Below are 14,416 nucleotides of genomic sequence, written 5' to 3' on the forward strand. Positions count from 1 at the left end.
TTCATTTAATATGCACACCAATTTATTTTTCTTTTATTTTTTTCCTTTCAAGGGGAATTATATTTTTTGCATACCAATTTCAATGGTTCTGTTTACTTTGGCCAGTAGGCCCTGTGACTGGGGAGCGGTTTTGCATCTGTATGGGATCCATTCCTAGCTCCAACTTAAATCTACATAACAGATGCAAAGGTTCTGATAACCAGTTTAACCTGCACCTTCCTGCACCCCAATGGACAAAGCCAAACAACTGAAAACTCCACTACAGGTCGAAGCAATTTACATCCTGGTTGGAAAATATAAAACTTCAGATGAAACAAAGACTCAGTGCAGTAGTTTCCAGCAGACTCTGCCCAGCTGACCTTCCTCCTACTTTAAGAAATCTTCCTTCTGTATTTCTACCTGTCTCATGAATCCTTTCACAACCCTCAGGCGAGCAGCCACAACAGCCAGTGAAATGGGAGTGATGGTGAGAACACTTACACCACGAAGGTTGGCAAATGTTGTTTTGTTTTTTTTTCTTTTCCTTTTGTTTAGAGCCAGTGCATCAGCACACCACTGAGTAGGGGGCTTCAATAAAGACAGGGCTCCCAAAGGGGATGAGGAGGACGAGGAGACAGTGCAGGAGGACCCAGCATCAATGAGGAACGTTGGAAGCACCAGTCCTCCCCCAGCTGCTCAGCAGGTTGGGTGTGGAGCAGCAAAGACAGATGGCTGACGGAGCTGAAACCCGGGAGTCTGCAGGATGAATGTGGTGGAGGGTAAGAGAGCAAATGAATTGAAGATTTGACCAGCAAGCGATTCAGGGGGTGAGCTCTGGAGTCTAGCTTGGATAAGGGGGCCAATAAGAGGGACAGTAAATTGGGGGAAATGGAGGGGCTGAGAGACTGGAGGACTTGATGTGATGATGAGACGAGCAGAAGGCACAAGTGGTAAGGGGTGCTGAAACTTCAGCTTTTAGAGGTGGAGCAGCTTCATAGTGGCAATATCAAGGTTGTGGCCGTCTGAAGCAGAGGAGGTTTAAGTTACTGGACTTGATCGCTCAAGGCACAAACTCTTGTAACTGTAAGGCCTTGGTGTTAGTTGGGTTACCCAAGAGGACATTAACAGTTGCCCAGAAGGTAGGCAGGGCTTGAGGTAGGGAAGATGATGAGCCGTTTTGCTGGTGATGAATGTGTCACTGAGAGATTGAGTGACCTGCTCAAGGTCACACAATCAGCAAATGACTGGACCCCAAACACCCTGGCCTTCTCCTGACCCCGCTTCAGCTGGTTGACCCCTTCCTCTGGAGCTCTGCTGGAGTCCCCCTGCCTTGAGATTCTCTGGTTCTGACTCTGTCTGGATCCCAGCTCCTCCACTCAGGGCCGAGAACCAAGAGCAGAGACAAAACTTCTTTCTATTCTGAACATCTTTTGTGGAGAACAATTTGTGTTTTACATTCTCCATTTCATTATTCCCCACCACTGAACTTACAAAAACCTCTTCAATAGACAATGGTCTTCATGTTGACTGGGGAAAGAGGAGGATGTTATAATGGTGCCTTGAGAGTCTTTTAGAGATCCATACTGAAATATTTACAGATGAAATGCTATCATGTCTTGGGATTTACTTTTAAATAATCCAGAGCTGGGAGTGGGAGGAGGCATGGATGGGAGTACAGAGTAAACAAGAATGGCCAAGATTAGTAATTGTTGAAATTGGGTGATGGGGACATGGGAGTTCGTTGCACTCTTCTCTCTACTTTTGTGTATGTGGTTTAAAATTTTCCATAATAAAAGCCAGGTGTCTGATGGGTTGTTAGTAAAAAGCCAAAGCCATTGTGGGCTGCATGCATTAATGTAAAATGTTCAGAACAAGGGAGAGGGTGGTCTGAGAGACCCCACCTGGAGGGCTGTGCTTCAATCTGGGCCATGTGTCCTGAGAAGGCCTTTGATAGGCTGAGCAGGTCTAGAGATGGCCAGGGTGAAGGGACTCCGAATTTCGATCCATTTGTCTCAGCTGAAAGAACTGGGGTGCTCAGCCTGGAGAGGAGAAACTTCGAGGGGGGCAGGTAGAGCTATTCTCACTCACAGGGCGGGCTGTCAGAGAAGAAGTAGCTGTTCCAGTGTGGGTCTGCAGGCTTTTCCCAGGGGCCTTTGGCCAAATTTTTCTTCTGAGCCTCACCTGCCCTTTCCCAGGCCCTAACCAACTCTTACCCCCTCCCGCTCCTCCTATCTTAGGCCAAGAGGAAGCACTGTGACCCTATCAGCCAAGTGCGGATCTGCCAGCTTTGTAAGTCACGAACAACATGAATCTGCTCCCCCCATTGGCCTAAAACATACTGTTCTTTACGTGTCTGTTATGAGGTCTAACTTGGCTCCAAAGCCCCTCCAGGGAAAAGGCTGGGCTGAGGTTGCTCTCCACATCACACAGCGCTAATCTCTCACATCTGGATAGAACTGCGCCCTGGGCCCCACCGCCCCACTGTCCGTGAGCTCATCCAAGCCTCCCCACCAGCTCATCTGAAAAAGCTGGGGCAGAGCCAGGGCCAGGGCTCCGCACTGCTGCTCCCTTCCCCACACGGGTTCCCACAGCATTGACCCCAATGCATGGTGGCAGAAAACACAATGGACAGCCCCGTTCTCAGCCCAGCTCAGCCATGAACTGGTGTGGGCCTGTGGACACGTTCTGCTGCCTCCTGTGTAACTGGGTGGGGTAGGCCTACACCTGAGGCATGGCCGCCCACACACAGCTCGTCCACAATGCTGCTCTGTCTTTCAGAGCCTGCCGAGAGACCTCAAAAATTAACTACAAGGACAGAAGTGGGATGAGTCAAGGACAAGTTGTTTCCTGGACCAGAAGCTCCACCAAGGCGAGACCTGGGTGCCTGCCTTTTTCTTTTTCTTGAGCTTGTGCACGTATCACACACACAAGCCTTGGTGCCTCAGGTTCTTCATCAGTAGAAAGAAGCTCATGATAACACCTGTTTCATGGGGCTTAGGAAGCGCAAACAAGAGGAGTGGGGAAGGCTGAAGGATTACCATGACCAGCTTCGAGCAGCCAAGGCTGTGGTTCCCCAGTCTTCCCTTCCTCCCTTCGTTCTTTCCCTCCCTGCCCGAGCCAGTTGGGAAATGGACTTGTTTGGATGCCGGATTGTTTTCTCTGGCCTGGCTCCCACTCAGGGCCTTTCTGCACCCTGGATGGTGGCCAGGGGTGGAACGTTGTGTGCTGGTGAGAACAGGCTGCCAGTGGAGGCCAGAGGCCCAGGGGGAGGCACTGGGCTCACTTTCCCAGTTAAAGAGACATGGCCACTGGGTTCCCCTCAGAGACAGGAAGTACGGCCCACTCTCACTTACAAGCAGAGGAAACCCTTCGTATCTGGGACTCAAACACTAAGAAAGCACCCACAACTCAAATGATTTCTGTCATGCTAGGTGATGACAAATACCCTCTGGTGACCCTGAAAGGTGCTAGTGGGCCTCCTGAATCATCAAAAGCACTCTGCTTTGACCAGCAACTCTTGTCACTTGGGGGTTAATTATATTTGACCACATTCAATATAATAGAATAATAAATTTTACCACATTCAATATTTGTATTACAATTTGTGATTCATTCAAAACCATCAGTGGTTTTTAAACATTTTTTTAAGCAGAAGAATATTATTTTCAAACAGTTATGGGAAGAGCTCCAATCTGTAGAACTGCTCTGGCTGAAACAGGAGAAGGACCCTCAGGCCCCCAAAGAGACAGCTCAGATTCCGAGGAACATTTTTGTTTTGTTTTGTTTTGTTTTGTTTTGTTTTGTTTTGTTTTGTTTTGTTTTGGGAGAGACATGTCCTGCTCCCTTGGTCTCTGTTCGTTTTCCAGATGGGGATCTGAGCCTTGCCAATCACTCTGAGAGCTCAGCAATGTCATTCCAAGACCTTCAGTGTCTGGTTAAGTTAGTATTTTGCTTAGGATACAAGCGAGGCTGCTGTAACAAAGAGCCCCCCTCAATTACACACATTTCTTTCTTTCCCATGTATCAGTTCAGAGGTAAACTGGCTTGGCCAGGGCTGGCAGACAGCTCTGCTCCACGAGGCCGTACAGAAACCAAGATTCCTTCTATCTTGGAATACTATGTTTTTAATTCACTCGGTTATAATGTACTAGAACATTCCAAAACCTCCGCAGTGCTGAGAAGGTCTAAGAGGCCATCCAGGATAAGCCTCTCTCTCTGCACTGCGAAAACAACACAAGGCTGGGTGTCAGATGCAGTCCCACCTCCACTCTTACTGACTACCCTCTTTGCCTCTCACTAGCTTCCTCGTCTGCAAGGGGTCTGCCCTGCTCTGTCTACTCTGCAGGACTGCTGTGTTGATCAGAGGGGATCCTGCACTTGAAGATGCCTTGGAACTGCCAAGTGATGTGAAATGCCATGAAGGGGCATTTACCAGGTGAGCTGAAGACAGAGCCAGTCAGTGCAAGTCCCACATGGCTCCCCTTCTCCACATGGAGCCGGTGCTCTTGGCCTGATCACTCCGACCAGCTCTCCCCAAGATGGGGAGGCGTCTGCTCTAGAGCTAAACCCATGCAGGGGTCCAAGTGATGCTTGGCAGGGGCTTCTCCAACAAGCACACAAAGGGCTTGGCACCCGGCTCTCTGGGCTCTTTTAAGCCAATCCCAGTTGCTGGACCCTTGGTTTCTTCACCTTTAGAATGAGCNTTGGTTCTTCCTGGCACCACCAACCCTCACACTGGAAATCTTAGAGCCCTGGTTCTGTAACAGTAACACTGTATCTTCTATTTTGAGATTTAAACCTCTAGTGTAATTTAATTTAACACCGTAGTTTGGCTTGGGACTGAAAGTTTTTCTGTGCTTTGCTTCCCTCCCCTCGTGCCAAACCATAAAGATTCTGTTTACTATACATTTACTTTGCATATCAGTTTCCATGGTTCTCTTTACTTCGGGCTGTGTGCATGCCTGGCCCAGTGACAGGAAGGAAGTTTTTGCATTGTATGGGATCCACTCCTGTCCCTAGGGCAGACCAGCCTTTGGGAAGTGCTTGCTTCCTGGAGTCAACTTCTCCTTTCCTTTGCTCTGCCTCTCCTGTGTGCCTATAAAACCTTTCGGCGGTACTAAGAGTAGGAAGGCAGGCTTTGTGACAAGGGGTCCACTGTCTCCCCTTAATGCTGGCATTTTGCAACAAACCTGCTTTTCTTTCCACCAACCTCACCTCAGTGAGTTTTGGCCTTTGTGTAGGCCAGCTGCCCCAACCCTTTGCATCGTAACAGTTCTGAGCTGAGGCTTCAGAGTTGGTGGCTCTGCGATGCCCGCAGGGCATCAGTTAGCTGGGAAGAAGGGTACTGTCCCAGAAACTGAAGTAAAGAGCTTTACAGAAGATGAAGCAGTCAGCGTGACCTAAAGCAGCCTGGAGGTCCAGCAAAGGATGGAAAAACAGAGCAACAGGAAAGTGACTGCTAAATTCCACCCCAGCACTTTCAGTGGAATGGTGGAGGCAAAGGAAAGTTTAGACCGCAGTGGCATGAGAAGGCAAAGAGAGGTCAGAAGGTGGAAACTTGGATCCTGGAAAATGTTTTCAGGAAGTATGGCTGTGAAGGAAGGGAGATCAGATCACACGCAAGGTGTTGTTTCTGTTGTTTTAAGCACGGAAGAAACATAGCCATGTTTATAGGCTGAGGGATAGGAAGAAGACAGGAGAGCTGAAGGAATGCATTTCCTGAAGAGACGAGAGGCTACAGCATCCAGAAAGGGTGGTGTGGGTTCAGGGCAACACATGGAAGGAAGAGAGAGGGGACACAGCAAAAATGGGTGAAAAAGTTCTACTTAGAGGGCCAAAAAGTTGAGTGTGTTCCCACCTGATGGCCTCTGTTCATCCTATACAACAAGGAAAATCATCTGAAAATTCATGTAGGGTTAAGAAAGAGGAGGGCTAGTTGTTGAATTTTCAGGAATTCTGTGAAGGGTTATTAAAGGCACTAATAAGGGGAATTGTAATGGTGGCACTAAATCTGTTTTGAGATTTGGACCTCTGGTATAATTTAACAAGTGTAATTTAGCTTTGGGCTTTCAGAAAGGTTTTTTTCTCCTTTCTATGCCTTCCTCCCAGAAAAAAAAAAAAAGACCTTAATGACTCTGTTTACTGTTCATTTAATATGCACACNTTCAGAGGAGAGCTGTTCACCAGGTTTGTCACTTCCCAATACTGGGCAACTCGGGCTCCGGTGCTCAAAAACGATCTGAAAGAAAGCGGAATGAGTGAGCCGGGGCTGCCGAAGGCGCTCCGCCCTCCCCTCCCAATCCCCAGGGAACTCCTATGCCAGGGAACACGGAGCTCAAGGAGGGAGCAGGGTGGCAACCCCTCCAACTGCCGGGTCAGAGGGATGCCAGTCTGGTGGCACAACGATGTTCCTTGGAAGGGAGGTGAAAGGAACCGAGGAGCTTGGAGGGATGAAAATGGCCAGTGGGGGAGGAATCTGCCTTGTGTTAGGGTGATGAGAGGGGTCAGCTCTTCCAGGAGCCCTGAACTGATGCTGGGCTGTAGCAACCCCAGAGAAGGGGGTGAGGACAGAACATTTGGGGTGAGCTGGGAGGATGCCTTCCCACTTCTGTCCCGAGGAGGAGCTGGAGCCTCTCCCGGCTAGTCCAGGCTACACCCGTGCGGTGGAGCACCAGTCCCCGTCCTGTTTGCCCAGCCCCAGAGGCTGTCCTCTCTACCACCACGGCCGGCCGCTCACCATCTCCGAGGAGGTCGGGGGTGGGGCCAAAAGGCCCAGCGGGCAGGTTCCAGGCCAGCTCCTCCAGCTGGCTCAGCAGGCCTTTCACTTCTGCCTCCAGGTGCTCCACTGTCTTCTCCACCGTCTAGAACAAGGAAAGATGGGAACAGGGTGGGGTGAGGGCAGGAGGAGTCAAGGACAAGAGTGGTGTCAAGTCCTACTTAATCAGGAAGAGAACTGGGTACCAGGGGACCTGAGTCCTCCTTGTTCAGTATCTGCCCCTGCCTGCTTCTCAGTTCCCCAGATCACAGAATCCTAGGGGCTTGCTCTCTAAGGCTACTCCTGGTTCTGGCACTCAGCGGTTTTTCTCAGGCACAGGATTGGCAAGGAGTGACTCTGGGATTCCTGTTCCCTTTCAGAGCTTCACCACTGGGAGCTCACATTCCTTTTGTTGTCCCGCCCCCTGGTGGCAACATGGCCAAATGACAGGTTTGGGATTTTGAAATTTTCTTTATTCAGGGTTCTTAAACTTTTTTCCTAAATGAACCTCATTAGTTAGCAGCCTGGTGAAAGTTACAGACCCCTCCTCAGAGAAATTATTTACTTGAAANATTAACAGACATCAACCAAAAGCAACATATGTGCCTTCTTGGAATCAAACAAAACAAATGTAAAAACATAACACAATCAGGGATATTTGAACTCTGATTATATATTTATGATACCCATATTAAGGAATTCTTGCCTGTTTTTATGGGTTGATAATGGTATTGTAGTTATGTTTGTTAAAAAGATTACCTAGCTTTTAGAGATAGTTAAGGAAATATTTAGAGATGAAAATATATGATGTCTGGAATTTCCTTCAAAATAATCAGAGGGAAGGGAGAAAAGGTGGGATTGTAGATGAAACAAGGCTGGCCATGAATTGATACTTGTTGAGGCAGGATGATAGGCGCATGGGGTTCATTATGCTAGTCTGTTTTTGCAGGCATACCTCGCCTTATTGCATTTCACAGATACTGTTTTTTTACAAATTGAAGGCAAGACCCTCCACCAGCAAAAAGATTATGACTCACTGAAGGCTCAGATGACAGTTAACATTTTTTAGCAATAAGGTATTTTAAAATTATTGTATGTATATTTTTTAAGATATAATGCTTTTACACACTTAATAGACTATGGTATGGTATAGTGTAAACATAACTTTTATGTGTATTGGGAAACCAAAAAAAATCATGTGACTCACTGTAGTGTAATATTTATTTTATTGTGGTGGTCTGTACCCGAGCCCACAATATCTCCAAGGTATGCCTTTATATCCAAAAGATTTCATAATTAAAAGTTAAAAACAATAGTGTATTGTCTGAAGTCTGAAAAGTTATACACAAAAATGGGTAAACTCAATGAGAAATTACATTAACACATTTATACTTTCCTTTTTTTCCCTTTATCTTTAGCATTGAACACTCATAATCAGAAAGAAAATAATGTTTAAAAACGGTTTTAAATTAAAGAGTATGTACCAGTCATGGCTAGAGGGGCCACAAAAAGTCAGCCACTTGTGGGCAGTGGCCAGCTCCTCCTCTGGGGGAACACAGACCCTGCTTTGTCTCCCCAGCTCCAGGAGGTGGAGACTGCAGGGAGAGGGTACGGGGTAACGGAGAGCAAAAGGACATGGCCTGTGCAGAGCCATTCTTCACCCAGACTGTGAGGTCCTCTTAACAGGTGAAGAAATGGGCTCAGACACATATGTTCCATGCTGGGCAGTTCCTCTTTTGTCTAGTCCCTGCAGACAGATCTGTGGGGTGGGTATATCATTCTCCCCAACTTACAGAGGAGGAAACAGACTCAGAGAGGTGAAGCAACTTACCCAAGGTTACTCAGCCAGAGGCTGCTCGGGATCAGGACTGGCCTCCTCCTTTCCCTGGGCTCACTCCCACAGTTCATTGTACCCTGAGGTAGACGTGCGGCGGGAGGGGGTGGGGGCGCTTCCATCCTAAAGCAAGGCACTTTGCCTGGGTGACTCAATATCCACTGGTTCCAGGCTGATGGGGGAGCAGCCTGGCCTGGGGACAGGGGCCTGACTGAGGGGCAGGAGGCCTGGATGCTGCCTTGGCACCACTGTGAGCCCCGAGCCATCCCCTCACCTGAACAACTAGGATGAGCGCCAGCTGCCTCTGGCAGAGGTCTGTGTGAGATGCTGGGTAAATGGGAACGTGGCTTGTAAACGTTCAAGTATTGTACAATATGCAGAGTCTTAGGTGGAGGAGCGAGCATCTCTGTGTACAGTAAGTACGCTTGCCTCACCTGAGCGCTAAGACTGCTGGCAGAGGAGAGGAGAGGAGAGGAGATGGTACAAGGCAAAGAACCCAGCCAGCACGGCACCCAGAGGGCCTCTTTCTCTTGAACCCCTTCAGTCTCCCCGCAAGGCAGCTCAGGCCCTTGGGGAACTCTGGAAGCCTGGAGACTGGCCTCCTCACCCCAACTGCAGAGCCCCCTCAGGCCACCTGACAAGTGAAGCAGTGGCCTTTATCCTGGGGCCACCTGCCTGGCCCTTGACTGGCTGTGCTGGTCCAAGGAGGCCTGGGCGCCTCTGTCAGCCCTCTGCAGGGAGCACGGCGGGTGGGGTGGGGGCTGCCCCACCCTGCAGACTCCACCTCCCACCCAGTGATGTCTCCTCATCTCTCCCCTTCAATAATCGGGTTTCAACACTCTCTTCCTTCCTTTTGGTCTCAAATCTTTCTGTTTTCCTCAATTCTCTCTCTCTCCTCTCTCTCTCTCTCTCTCTCTCTCACACACACACACACACACACACACACACACACACACACACACACACACATGCTAGTTCCTCTATTTCTTTCCCTCTTGTTCCTTTTGCTTCTCAAATTCGTTTTTCTTTCTATCTCCTTTCATAGTTCACACCCATCTGTTTATCTCCAAAGTCTCTCTGCCCTTGCCTCTACCTTTCTTTTATTCTTCCTTCTCTCCTCTCTCCAATCTTCTCTGTCCCTCTGCGTTTATTTTTCTGCCTTTTTCTTTCTCTCCCTGTTTTCTCTCTCTCTATCTGGCTCTGTTTCCATCTCCCTCCCTCCTCCATGTCTGTCGCTCTTTCCCACCTCGCCATGCTCTCCCTTGAGCCTGCCCGCCCGGGCCCCACTCACCGGCGTCGGCGCCCGCGGCGCGGAGTAGGGCGAGCCCGGCCAGCGCGCAGAGCAGGGGCCGCATGGTGCCGTCCGCCCGCCGCGGCCCTCCCCGGGATCGCGCCGGTCCGCCCGGGAGGAAATGCTCGCAGTCCCAGCCAAAATTCCTGGGCGGCTCCGGGCTTTCTGGCTCGAGCGAACCCGCCCCCTCCAGAGGCCCCTCCACACCCCGCGCGGAGCCGAGACCCCGCGGGCGGAGGGCGGACATGCCAGCCTTGGGCGCCTGCCTGGGAAGGGGCCTCCCTCGAGTTCCCCGTTATGAGCCCATTTTACAGACCTGCCGACTGAAGCTTAAGAGAGCAGTGCCTTCCTCCGTGTCACCCACAGCTATGGCACTTGAACCCCTGACTGCACGGAGTGTGAAAGCTTTTCTCTGTCCCCATACAAATAAGTATGTACTTAACTCTAATTACACGAGACAGTGTCTGGCCTTGAGGAGTGGTATCTGCCTTCTATAGAAAAGTTCTGGTCTGCTAAAGGTGTTATAATAATATTGGAAGGTATTTTTCAAAAAAAGGTAAAATCATGACTTTCATACAGATGTAAAATGAGCATGTGCTGAAGATTTTATTTAACTCATTATTAATGAGGGGATCAGTAAGAGGTGACAACCAGATCGAAGGACAGACACGGACTTGGACTATTGACGTGAATGTGCAAATAGAGGTAAAACTAGCTTCTTTCACACAGTGAGAGGGAGAATTATTTGAACCTATAATACAACAAGAATAATTTGCATACCTATAGACAAGAATTATTTTGCTTTGCTATTTATGACGTACAGTCTTGTACAACAAAATGGCTTAACAACAATGAAATGCCCAGGACCCTAATAGAATGAGAACGAGAATGAGAATCAGGGTGTTAGGCAAACACTTAACCTCTGTTTTAGACAGTGTTAGGTAGACTGTCGGGGAGGGAGGAAACGAAGCAATGCCCATATTCACATATGTCTGCCCTCAAGGAGTTCACAGTCTATTATCCACCATAATATTAATAAACAGTAGCTAAGCTTTGATCAGTTTACCTCTGTGTAACCCCCTCTCTGATCAACTGTATGAGGGACACATCATTATGTCCATTCTGCAAATCAAGAAACTGAGGCTCAGAGCTGTTAAGAACCTTGCTGATCATCACCAGTTGGTATAGTAGAGTCACATTTGAATCCAGTTCTGCTGCCTCTTAGGCTGGTTCTTAGGTAATAATATAAACCGCATCCCTGAGACCCCGGTTGTCTTTCTTCATTCTAAGCAAGCCCAGCGTAAGAGCTGGGTGGGTTTTTCAGTGAACTTCAAATCCACATCCCTCCAGCTTAGAACCTAATAGTCGAACCCTTATTCACCGGACATACCCACCCAACAAGTGCAAAAAACAAGTTAAGTTTTCATGAAAACAAAAGCAAAAGCTGCAGTAGCCCTCACATCTGCACTGCAGAGCCTTGAGTGGATCACCTGACTGCGAGTAGAGCGCCTTCATCACCAAGCTCTGGAGAATGTCTTCATCCAGCAAGGGCCCCCATCAGGGTTAACTGGAGCCCTCGCAGACCAAGGTTGCCTCTCTGCCTTTCCTGTTACCAATTGTGGCTGTGCAGTTGTCCAATACAGTAACCAGAAATCCTCCCTTCTCACTTCCTCCTCCAGGTAATAGTCTAAGGCACAGAAATCCCGGTTCTGAGTCGGCAGATCTTGGACAGAGACTTGCATCAAATTTTTAAGACTCTCTCATGGGGATTAGGATGCCCAGATGAACTAGTTCAGAGGAAGGATTTATTTCAAGAATGCCAAGAATTTCTCACACTTGGTAGTAGGACATTCCTCAGTAGGTTAGTCAGGTGGGACTTTGACAAAGAACAGCCAAATCCACAGGGATTCTTGCAGCTCAGAACCAGTGGGTTACCTAATATTTTGAATTTGCAGTAAAAACAACACACATATAATACTTTCTTGTTGTGGTAGAGTCACAAAGTAAGAAAGCAGACAGAGGAAAGAAAACAAGAAACTCCTCCCCGTCACTAACTCCCCCCTACCCAGCGATTCCAGTCCAGCCCCCTTGGTTTGGTGGTCTCTTCAGTTCCTTGTCTGTGCATTCCCTAACTATATAGTATACATTCAGAAACAAATGTGTGTACATGGGATTGAATAATAGGTATTTGGGGGATTTGCTTTCATGCTCATGTTCATCTCACTCATAACATCAAATCTGGGAGATCATTCTATTAGTACACATAAATTTACTTCATTCCTTTGAAAATTTTCAAAATATCTCATGAACGGATGGACCATTATTTGTCCAGACAATCCACTACTGATGGGTATGTAGTTTGTTTCCTTTTTTCCTCCCTGATATAAAGCATGCTTCAGTGAACATCTTTTTGCATGTATCTTTATGTACATATTACATACTTATGGATTTCTGAAAGGCTAGATTCCTGGAAGAGAAATCTTTGAGTCAGAGGGCCTTTTATATTTTGCTAGATGTGCCCCAAACTCCTACAAAGTCGGAATGAGGGGCCTGCCGCTCAGAGCCCTACTCCAAGGGGCCCCTAGTTAAACCAATTCTGTGTTGGAGTTGTGCTACAGGGGGCACCATTTACATAAAATATTTCCCTAGAAGAGAGACCTGAAGTTGTAGATCTAGCAGCCTTGTACATTCTCCAACACTGGATATCTATCTTAACATTTTAACGATTTGATCATGAAAATGTTACCTTGTTGTTTTTTTTTACATACTATTTATTATGAGTGAAGTTGAGCTTTATTTGTCTATTCAAATACTTTTTTCTTTTTCCCTTTTTCTTTACATATTCTGATTATTGATTCAGTGTCTGTTATATATGTTGACAAAGTTTTCTTCTATTCTCCCATTGTCTTCAACTTTCTTTGTGGTGTCTTTCATCATACAGAAGTTTTAGATATTTAAATAGGTAGCCAAATCTCCCAATATTTTCTTTTATAGCGTCTAACTTTTACAACTTGTTTATGAATACATAAAAATGTATTCAATATTTTCTTCAAATAGTTTAAAGTTCTTTTTTTTAAAAAAGGCATAATCTCTAATCCATCTAGACTTTTTATGTGGTTGCAAGGAAAGATTCAAACTTAAATGTTTATCCCAAATGGACATCTAAATATCCTAATGCTCTTTATTGCATAGCTCATCCTTTAGCCACTAATATGAACATAAAATAAATTGTTGGTTAGCTATTCTTTCCCCAGTGGAGTTCCAGAAAACCTCTAGCCATCATTTCAATCATAAGGTAAAAGAAACAAAAATGGAAACTTATCATTTCAATAAATACTAAAACTATTATTTGGTGAAATTAAATAGCCACCCCAGACTTAAAAACAACAACAAACTCTAAGAGGTAGAAATAAAGGGAATTTTCTTAACAAGATAACTACTTTTATCTTAAACAAATATTTTACATGTTCATACTAAAAAAAAGGACAAAGACTTTCTTTATTAAGCCAGGAATGAGGTAAAGATGCTACCATCACCACTATTAATTATCTATGGTCTGATCAAGGCAATGACATTACGAAGCACAAATGAAAAGAAGAGGTATTATGAAGGAGACAAAATATTGCTGACAGTGGAAAATTCAACTGCTTTCTTAGAAAATCCAGTAGAACTAGAACTGCTTGAATTAGTACTCCATAAACTGGCTTAATTTAAGGTAAGAAATCAATTTATTTCCTTATACCAACAGAAATCAGCCTAAACACATAAAGGAAAACTTCAGGGCAAAATGATAGTAAGGACTCAGTTTGCTAATATCCTCCTTCCAACATTCTCTAGACATGACCAATGGAACTAAAAATAAGGGAAACTGGCATCAGTGACAGGAACTAGGGGAATATGCCACCCATATGCCAGACCTCAAAGCAAGCTGGTGTCCAGCTGGGACTAATGGCAATAAGTATAATTATGTATCATTACTCTATTATTTGCTAAACTTCTTTGAACCTGATATTGTGCTAAGGCTATACCTTGTGATAGCTCATGTAATGTAACCCTTGCACCAATAAACTTATAAGATAGGTATCCTTATCTCCAGTTTTCAAATACGATAAATGCGTATTTGATCAAGGTGAGAGGGTGGCAGATTCCAGATTGAAAGCAGGTAGATCTGATTCTAAAATGCATGCCCTGAAGCATTTTTCAGGTCTCTTGACTCTCAGGCCTCAAGGAAGTAGCTAGATAGTGAGGGAATCTGGAGGGAGGTGGAGGTGAGAAAAGGACAAATGGATTATTTGTGGGCTCAGAGTGGCAAATTATTAGCTGTTAGAGGGAGCCCACCATAACCGCCTGCATAAATTAAGTGATGGACATAATGTGCACAGCTTCTCTTTCATTTAATGTTCCCGTCACTCTGGCAGGTAGCATCAAGACCCACAGTGAACACAGTGTAAGGCTTAGAGAAGTTAGGAGGTGCCCATGTAGAAATGTGGGGATTTGCTCCCAGGGTGCCTGTGCCTCTCGAAAAATGCTGCGGGATGCCCACCCACCTCCCAGCCTG

At 46.5% G+C, this 14,416-nt stretch overlaps 1 protein-coding gene and 1 long non-coding RNA gene across 2 annotated transcripts; one reads left to right on the plus strand and one right to left on the minus strand.

The window, feature by feature from the left end:
* The first annotated feature begins 641 nt into the window (after positions 1–641).
* LOC109372641 (uncharacterized) lies at positions 642–4,627 on the plus strand. The gene is made up of 4 exons (XR_002122078.1): positions 642–758; positions 2,217–2,268; positions 2,758–2,859; positions 4,280–4,627. It is a non-coding gene; the product is annotated as an uncharacterized LOC109372641 (long non-coding RNA).
* Positions 4,628–6,140: 1,513 nt separating this feature from the next.
* Positions 6,141–10,099, minus strand: PLAC9 (placenta associated 9). Its single transcript, XM_019626018.1, has 4 exons — positions 9,859–10,099; positions 8,842–8,894; positions 6,716–6,839; positions 6,141–6,217 (listed from the first exon to the last, which is right to left on the minus strand). The coding sequence occupies exons 1-4, from the start codon at positions 9,920–9,922 to the stop codon at positions 6,207–6,209; spliced, it is 252 nt and encodes an 83-aa protein (XP_019481563.1). The 5' UTR covers positions 9,923–10,099; the 3' UTR covers positions 6,141–6,206.
* Positions 10,100–14,416: the final 4,317 nt, after the last annotated feature.

This window comes from Hipposideros armiger, unplaced genomic scaffold (assembly GCF_001890085.2).
Source record: "Hipposideros armiger isolate ML-2016 unplaced genomic scaffold, ASM189008v1 scaffold_652, whole genome shotgun sequence".
NCBI lineage: Eukaryota > Metazoa > Chordata > Mammalia > Chiroptera > Hipposideridae > Hipposideros > Hipposideros armiger.